The 9,326-nt window shown below is 39.4% G+C and overlaps 1 protein-coding gene across 1 annotated transcript in view; it reads right to left on the reverse strand.

The window, feature by feature from the left end:
- Positions 1–9,326, reverse strand: part of LOC106879361 (chromatin assembly factor 1 subunit A) — a 21,409-nt gene that overhangs the window by 10,500 nt on the left and 1,583 nt on the right. Inside the window, exons 2-5 of the mRNA XM_052973446.1 lie at positions 4,661–4,717; positions 2,403–3,391; positions 1,149–1,271; positions 36–178 (exon numbers count right to left, since the gene is read on the reverse strand). Coding sequence (XP_052829406.1) covers positions 36–178; positions 1,149–1,271; positions 2,403–3,391; positions 4,661–4,717 — 1,312 coding nt within the window. The remainder of the gene's footprint in view (positions 1–35; positions 179–1,148; positions 1,272–2,402; positions 3,392–4,660; positions 4,718–9,326) is intronic.

Below are 9,326 nucleotides of genomic sequence, written 5' to 3' on the forward strand. Positions count from 1 at the left end.
CCAAACATAGAACTTAATTTAGAAACAAGACTCACTCAATCATATCTTGCTTCTTACGACGCAGTTCATCTTTCAGTTTTTCTTTCCCCAGTCGTTCCATCTCTCGCTGTTTCTCCTTCTCCGAACGCTCTTTATCTTTCTGCATCTTTAGATGTTGCCGTTCTAGAGATTTCCTCTCCTGAGTTATACAAACAGAAAGTAGCTTTCAAAAACAAAATAATAATAATAATAATCCTTTCTACTGGAAGCACAAGGCCTCAGATTTGGGGGAAGGGATGAAGTCGATTACATCGACCCCAGTGCTTATGTAATTAAGTGATTGTGCTCTACGTATCTTATAAAGCATATGCATGCACTTGTACTTTGAATAGGCCTATATCTTATAACTTGTTTATATTTGTAAGGGTGCCACACAATTCCTTACATAAATATTGGAAGGAAAAATATCGGAACAAGAACATCCGAACAAATAACAATCTTTTATTTTTCGTCTGTACAAGAGTTACATCTTGGGACAATCAGTAGCCAGGTCGCCTTGATGTGGAAGCAGCAACGTCGGTTTAGTCACAAATTTATGAAAGCATTCTTCACAGAACTCCAGCTACACGGAGCTGGTCAAATACCGAGCGTCTCAGGTGAGCAGCAGAGCTGTTGAGGACACATCTGCATAGTTCAGCTGCTGCTATTTTTCTGCACATGAGGGAACTTCTGGCAGGCCTTCCAGAAGGTTTCAACCCAGCGCATGCGTGCTGGAGACCCTCAAGATGACGTCACTACATATTAAAGAATAAAGATATTGTGAGTTGGAGTCGGAGTCAGTAAAATTATACCAACTCTGACTCCAGCTACTCCTAAATTATTTCCAACTACGACTAAACGGCCCTGATTTAAACTGCCCCTATCAGGCCAAAATATACTTTTTGCTTTTATGTCCAAACCGGCCAGAGCTGGCCTCTCACACCTACCCTACAATATCATTGTTAAAATAAACAACCACATCATCATCATGTAACGTCTGCTTTCCATGCTGGCATGGGTTGGATGGTTTGACTGAAAACCGGTATGCTGGGGGGATGGGCTGCGCCAGGTTCTGATCTGATTAGGCAAGGTCTCCCTAAACGCCAACCACACTGAGAATGTATGCTCACCTTATCTTCTTTACGTTGTTGTAGTTTCTGCAGTCGTTCGTTTTCTTTTTCCTCTTTCCGCTTCAATCGTTCCTTTTCCCTCTCCTCTTTGATTTTCTGCCTCATCGGATCAATTCGTCGTCGCTAGAGAAAGAGAAAGAGAGAAAAAGAAAATATAGAAACCCAGATGAGAAACTGTAAAGTTTATCTTAACTTTTTTTTGGGGGGACATTTTACTATATTTGGTGCAGACGTGGTTGTGGTGTTAAGATGTTTGCTTTCCAACCATGTGGTTTTGGGTTCAGTACCATAGCATGGTACCTTGGGTAAATGTCTTTTACTATATTATAGCTGAACAGTTTAGTGAGTGGATTTGGTAGATGGAAACTGAAAGAAGCCCATTGTATGTTTGTTTGTGTGCGTGTCTTGAGACTAAGTGGTGGTCGTAAATAAGCATCACCATCGTACAAACGGTGTTGTTCGTCTTGAATCGACTATGAGAAAAACATGCCTAGCCAAAGCAAAATATCATCTTTCTTGGAAACAATTGAGGGTTGGTGACATGTGAGTGTGTCTTTGTGTCTGTGTTTGTACCCACCTCACTATTGATGTGTTTATGTCCCCATGACTTAACAGTTCAGCAAAACAGACAAACAAAATAAATACTAGGCTTAAAATAAACAAAAACACCAAGTACAAAGACTCATTCATTCGACTACAAATCTTTCGAGGTGGTGCCCCAGCATGGCCACAGTCACAGTTTAATGACTGAAACAAGTAAAAGATGAGATATATATATATATATATATATATATATATATATATATATAGGCGAGGAGTGGCTGTGTGGTAAGTAGCTTGCTTACCAACCACATGGTCCCGGGTTCAGTCCCACTGCGTGGCATCTTGGGCAAGTGTCTTCTACTATAGCCTCGGGCTGACCAAAGCCTTGTGAGTGGATTTGGTAGACGGAAACTGAAAGAAGCCTGTCGTATATATATATATATATATATATATGTCTGTGTTTGTCCCCACCAACATCGCTTGACAACCGATGCTGGTGTGTTTATGTCCCCATAACTTAGCGGTTCAGCAAAAAGAGACCGATAGAATAAGTTCTAGGCTTCTAAAGAATAAGTCCTGGGATCGATTTGCTCGACTAAAGGCGGTGCTCCAGCATGACCACAGTCAAAAGACTGAAACAAGTAAAAAAGAGTAAAAAGAGTATATATATATATATATATATACACACACAAATATCATTCTATTACTCACCTTTTGTTTCACCTGTGCAGTTTTTGGAGTACTTGCCAACGGGTTTGGTTTCTCTTTGTTTTCCATTGGTGTGACGTCCTCATCCGAGTGACTGGCCACGGAGCAAGTAGTGGAAGACTCCTCATTGCAGGGAGTGGCACATGTGGAGAGGTCAAGCTCTGAACTGGAGTCATCGTCGTCGTCCTTCTGTTCTGCGGATGTCGGCAGCACCAGCGACTTTGCGCATTGCTTCGGGGACTTGGAAGAACTGGACAGAGGCGACTTGCAACTAGAGCCCGAGAGCGCAGAGTTGATCAGCTTGCTGTCGGCAGGAGACGAACAGACAGACATGTCGCAAAGTGCAAGGTCGGGCAGAAAGACTTTCACTTCACAGCCTGATCGTCCCACAACCTGATCGAATTTCTCTTTGAGAACGCTGCTCTTTGCATTGCCGAGGCTTGACTTTGGCTTAGCTTGGGGGTCCGTAAGCAATGCAAAGTTAGCGTCTTCGTTGAAGTTACTGCTCAGTTTGTTTTCTTTTTCTATATTCTCTTCACATTTCTCGCTGATGTTGTCATCCCCGTCAGATCTGGTCAAATCGATGACGTCATTGGTGGAACTGGAAATAATCTCATCTTGGACGTTTCTCGACGAGAAGAACTTGTCCAACGTGTGAGATTTCACAGTCTGTTGCATTGGTGTCGCGACACTACTTGAGCCAGAACTGGAAATAACCTCATCGCACACCTCCATCTCGGCAATACTACTACTATTATTTTTATTAACATTACTAATACTACTACTGTCACTATTATTGTTAGTGTTGTTGTTGTTATTAATACCATTATTATTTGTAATATTATTGTGAGGTTTTATTTTATTTTCGATATTTGCCTTTTGAATCTTGGCAGTTTTACTCAGACTAGTATCTTGGTCAGACAGCTTGCGTTTCTTGGAGGCAGTTACAGGCTTGTTGGGCTTGGCATCCAATGGTTTGAATGACAAACGAGCTGAAATGAAAGGAAAAAAACAATTAGTTAACACTTTAGCATTTAAACCGGCCATATCCAACCAAAATATCCTGTTTGTTTTACGATCAAACTGGTCAAATACAGACTGGGACACCTATGCTGCAATGTCATTCTAAAAGTAAACAATCTGATGATTGAAATCTCAAAGGTGTGAGATGATGCAGGGTTAATTTAAAACAATGTGAAGAAATATGCATTACGTTTGACAGAGAAATCATCATCGTTTAATGTCCGTCTTCCATGGCGGAATGCGTTGGACCATTTGAAAGGAGCCAGCACCAGACTTCTTTGTTTGTTTTGACATGGTTTTTTTATGGTCGGATGCCTTTCCTAACACTGACCACCCAGCAGAGTGGACCGAGTGCTTTTTATGTGGCACCAGCACAGGCGAGGTCACCAAGTAACTCATAAGACAAACATCCTTTGAGAGGAGAGGGAGCATTGGAGGAGGTGGTCATATCAGGTGTGTGTGTGTGTGTGTGTGTGTGTGAGCTAACTTTCGGTTAGTTAAAATGTTTGTGACAGATTTCAACTTCTAAAAGGGGAATTCACTGCAATTACCTGACAGGTATGGGGGTTTTACACCTTTTGCCATAAGAGAGAATTTTTTCTCTATGCTAACTGCAGTAGAATTTGCCTTTAGGAGTGGAAATACATCACAAATCGCTTATGCTTAAACACTGCTTGGCACTGACACTACTGGCTCTATATATATATATATATATATATATATATATATCAGTTAATCTATATCCAAGAAAGACACATTAGATAATGCAGACTTAATTACACTATGGCCGTCTCTGAATACCAAAAATGAAAATGATGAGATGGGCATGACTGGAACATCTTTAATCACAGGTAAAGTGGAACAAGGTAGACTCGGGATTAAACAACAACATCATCATCATCGTTTAACGTCCGCTTTCCATGCTAGCATGGGTTGGACGATTTGACTGAGGACTGGTGAAACCGGATGGCAACACCAGGCTCCAGTCTAATTTGGCAGAGTTTCTACAGCTGGATGCCCTTCCTAACGCCAACCACTCAGAGAGTGTAGTGGGTGCTTTTACGTGTCACCCGCACGAAAACGGCCACGCTCGAAATGGTGTCTTTTATGTGCCACCCGCACAAGCCAGTCCAGGGGCACTGGCAACGATCTCGCTCGAAAATCCTACGGGAGCCAGTCAGGCGGTACTGGCAACGGCCACACTCAAAATGGTGCATCTTCATAAATGGTATGGTTACCTTGTGTCAGTTTCTTTTTTGTGGCCATGCTTGGATTCAGCTTGGGTGAAAGTTTATCTGGAAAAAGAAAAAATATAATCATAAATATTATTGGTATAAAATATTTGGTATCAAAAAGCCAGGCAGAGTATAAGAGTATGCAAAGGCATCATAAATATCATAATTTACGGAATGCAGAAAATTTTTCTTCTTGTTTAGGAAGATGAAGTCACAGAAATAAAAACCTGTTGAAGTCATATTTTAGAGTAATTTCATCACAATCGTCTAAAAGTTACCCTCAGACAGGGGCAGCCTGAGGCGTCAGTCAATCGGGCACTGCCCGACGATCTGAGGGGCCCACACTCTACTAAATCAATGCTAAGGGGCCTGGTAAACAGTTATGCCTGAGAGCCCTTAATACTCTCAGTCTGCCCCAGCCCCTTAAGTAGAGGAGTTTATTTTTCCACTTTTTCCATTTTTCAATGCATTTGTAGAGACAGAAGATAATTTTGCCATGTTCTAAGAGTATACACGAGTTATTCGGATGCCCATTCACAACTTTTCCATACTACCCCCATCACAAACTTGAAAATCGGGGAAAAAAATACTCCACCCTACAATATAAAGAATACAAATGGAGTTTAAAATTTAACACCATTTGCGTTTCTTTTTATAACCACACCGAGAACCAGCCCTCAGTCTATGGATTATATTAGATTTTTAGTACTTACTTATATTCAATATCCTACGCTATTGTACCTAGCCATTTCTTGCATCCTACATGGTGACGTACCTAGATTCCATTGAATACTGTAATTAATCTGTACAAACACATATTCGTTACTCTTTCACTTGTTTCAGTCATTTGACTGTTGCCATGCTGGAGCATTGCCTTGAGGGATGTTTTTAGTTGAACAAATCAACCCAGGACTTATCTTTTAAGACTAGTACTTATTCTATCAGTCTCTTTTGCTGAACCACTAAGTTACAGGGACATAAACACACCGACACCAGTAGTCAAATGATGACAGGGGGAGGGGACAAACAGAGACACAAAGACACACATATATATGACAAGCTTCTTTCAGTTTCTGTCTACCAAATCCACTCACAGGGCTTTGGTCGGCCCGGGGCTATAGAAAGACACAAATGCAGGTGCCACACAGTGGGACTGAACTATGTGGTTGGGAAGCAAGCTTCTTACCTCAGTCATGCCTTATATGTGTGTGTGTGTGTGTGTGTGTGTGTGTGTGTGTGTGTTATACACACATACATACAATCAGCTTCATACAATTTATCTATCAAATTCATGCACAATGCCTTAGTCAGTCCATGGCTACAGTGACAGAGACTTATCCAAAGTGCCACACACAAGAACTGAACCAAAAACTATGTGATTGGGAAGCAAACCCAAACCACACAACTATACCTACATCTATAATTACATATATGGCCCTCCATCGATTTCAACAATGAGTTCTCAATGGATAGACCAATTATAACATTGCCTTCTCATATTAAATGGTTGTGTATTTCACAGTCATGTTTATACTTAATGTAGTCCTGAAGCAGTGTTGCAGTGCGTGACAAGGCATAATCAAACTGATAGGCTTCGATACAGCTTCCATCTTCCTAATTTTACTAAGGAGGCTAGGGTCAAAATAAGTCTTTGATAAAAAACAAGAAAAAAATGCAAGAAACCAACTGAATCAAGATGCCACATAGTAGGATTGAAACCAGAACCTCATGTCAGTGAGGTGAACTGCTTAACTATTTGACACAATGCTGCATGCACACACAGACACACGTACATATATATATATATATATATGTACATATATACACAAATATAAACATAACTATGGTGTCCCAGCATGAGAGCAGCTTACCAGCTGAAACTAGTTAGAGCTTATATACATACAAATATATACACACACGCACACACATACACATAAATAAGTATACAAATATATATATATACATATATACACACACTTATAAAAATATACGTGGTAAGTAGCTTGCTTACGAACCACATGGTTCCGGGTTCAGTCTCACTACGTGGCACCTTGGGCAAGTGTCTTGTCCTATAACCTCGGGCCGACCAAAGCCTAGTGAGTGGATTTGGTAGACAGAAACTGAAAGAAGCCCGTCGTGTATATATATATATATATATATATATATATATATATATGTATGTATGTGTTTGTGTGTCTGTTTGTCCCCCCAACATCGCTTGACAACCGATGCTGGTGTGTTTACGTCCCCGTAACTTAGCGGTTCGGCAATAGAGAGACCGATAGAATAAGTACTAGGCTTACAAAGAATAAGTCCTGGGGTCGATTTGCTCGACTAAAAGGCGCTGCTCCAGCATGGCCACAGTCAAATGACAGAAAGAAGTAAAAGAAAAGAAATAATATACACACACACACACACACACATTTATACATCGACGTATACATATACACATATATATCTATGCATACCATGTCTATATATACACGTATTCATACACAGGTTATCTACCAAACGAATCTGTGCATACGTATATAATTTCATTGATATACGCGAAAATACTTGACATGTATATATATTCACACACACACACACATATATATATATATATGTACACACGCATATGACACACATGGAGGGGGGGGGGAGAGAGAGAAGAAGCTTTACTAAAAAGGAGGGAAAATATAGAGATAATATATACACCCTCACTGACATTAACACAATCAGATGCAGGGCGACGGGGGACGCCTCTACACGATCGTTCGAAGTTCTAGAAATAACAGCCAAATCCCCTTAAAAAACAGGAAGCGGGGACACATCGTGTAATGCAATGTTGCTGAATATACTAAAAAAACGTGATGGTCACGGTTAAAAAAACTTGCGATCATATATCTGCTTAAATCAAGTTTGACCTAAGGCCTAGGGTTAAAATAACAAGAGGTAAAATGGATAACGAAGGGGTTATAAAATTATCTTTAAGTAGGACAAGAGGAGGAGGTCCCTTAAGCGCTTGAGACCCAGATCGTTCAATGCTTATTGCTTTTATGGACGAAAACTGAGTTGATGTCGTTTAACACCAGGCCTAACTAGATGGAATGGATCTATAATCATAATGGCTTGGAGTGTATAACTACACAAGTGCACCCCAAATCATCACACGCCGACTTTGTTCCCTCATAACTCTCAGAAAAATGGATATATTTCAATGAAATTTTGTACGAGAACCTTTTAGATGGCATAGATTACGATTACGTCGGAATTTAATCTGAAAACATAAAAATAAAAAATTGGTGGGCGCACACACAGCGCATAATTTATTTTTTAAAAATCTGAAGTTACTTCAATCTAACATAATTGGGAGGTTTTTTTTTTAATTAAGCAGTGGACTACATTATCGAAAATGTGCTAGTTTTTTTTTTAAATCTTTTATTTTATTTATTTTCAAGTAACTGGGATGTCACCTTCATAACTGAGAATCACTAGCAGATTTGACAGCTATTTCTAGCAAACCGAAAGCTCATATAGAAAACGGATCCTTCGCTCGTCCGTCTTGGCGATGGCGCAATTTTGGACACGAAAACTTTTTTAAAACTTTTAGTAAATTATTCTGACATCCAACTTTTTGGGACGTTTTCTTTTCGTTTTATAAGTTCTTGACGAACTTGGTTTCACGGTCAGTCTGGAGTGAAAAAAATACGGAAATACGACTTATAACCAAAAACGTTCCATTCGCGACCATTCCGTCTTTTTAATTTGTGGTGGGGAGGGTATAAATAGGGGACATCATCCAATCTGTCCTTTATTTTTTAACTGATTTCTGAGCATTCCTACAGAACTGTGCCCCCCCCCATTTTCCTCACACACACACACACATAGCATTATGTATACATATATATAGATAGATAGATACACACACACACATATATAAACATATGTAATCACAGATGTTATGAAACTAATTATTATTGGGAAACAAACTAGTCTCCGAGTGATCACAATAAGCGGCTTCTACTTAACACACCAATAATGTCCATTAATCGTTCTATTATCATAATTAAAAGCCAACATGGACGCTAGACTTAGATAATTTCTTTTAAAACTTCTGTCATTAATCCTTGTAAGATTAACCTTATCCGATACCCTTATGGCAAATAATGGAACCTCTATTATTAAGGATTCTTTGTCCAAAAATATTAAAGTTCGTCGTGATAATTCCGATTCCATCCAGGATCTTTAAAATAAATAAATAAAATACCAGTCATATGTTGAGGTCGATATATATTTTCGACTGCCCCCGATTCGAAAATTTCTGCCTCTGAGCCTATGTAAGAAGAAATGGTTACCATTATTATTATTATTATTATTAATAATAATAATAATGCTAATTAATGTCGTTTCGATGTGGCACGGTGAACTTTTCAACTTTCCCAAAAGTCATTATTGTTAATATTATTGTTACCGAAACAGTTATGATTAGGAACTGACCATGAAACACTCTAAAACGACTTTTTTCCCTCCTTCGTTAATTACTTAACTTGAGGCAGATAATGAGAACATTATTATTATTATTATTTTACGTTCCGAGTTCAAATCCTTCTGAGATCGACTTTACATCTCATCTTTTCGCAGTTCGATAAGGTAGAACTAAGATCGACGTAATCGACCAGCCCCC

Source organism: Octopus bimaculoides, chromosome 15 (assembly GCF_001194135.2).
Source record: "Octopus bimaculoides isolate UCB-OBI-ISO-001 chromosome 15, ASM119413v2, whole genome shotgun sequence".
Classification (NCBI taxonomy): domain Eukaryota; kingdom Metazoa; phylum Mollusca; class Cephalopoda; order Octopoda; family Octopodidae; genus Octopus; species Octopus bimaculoides.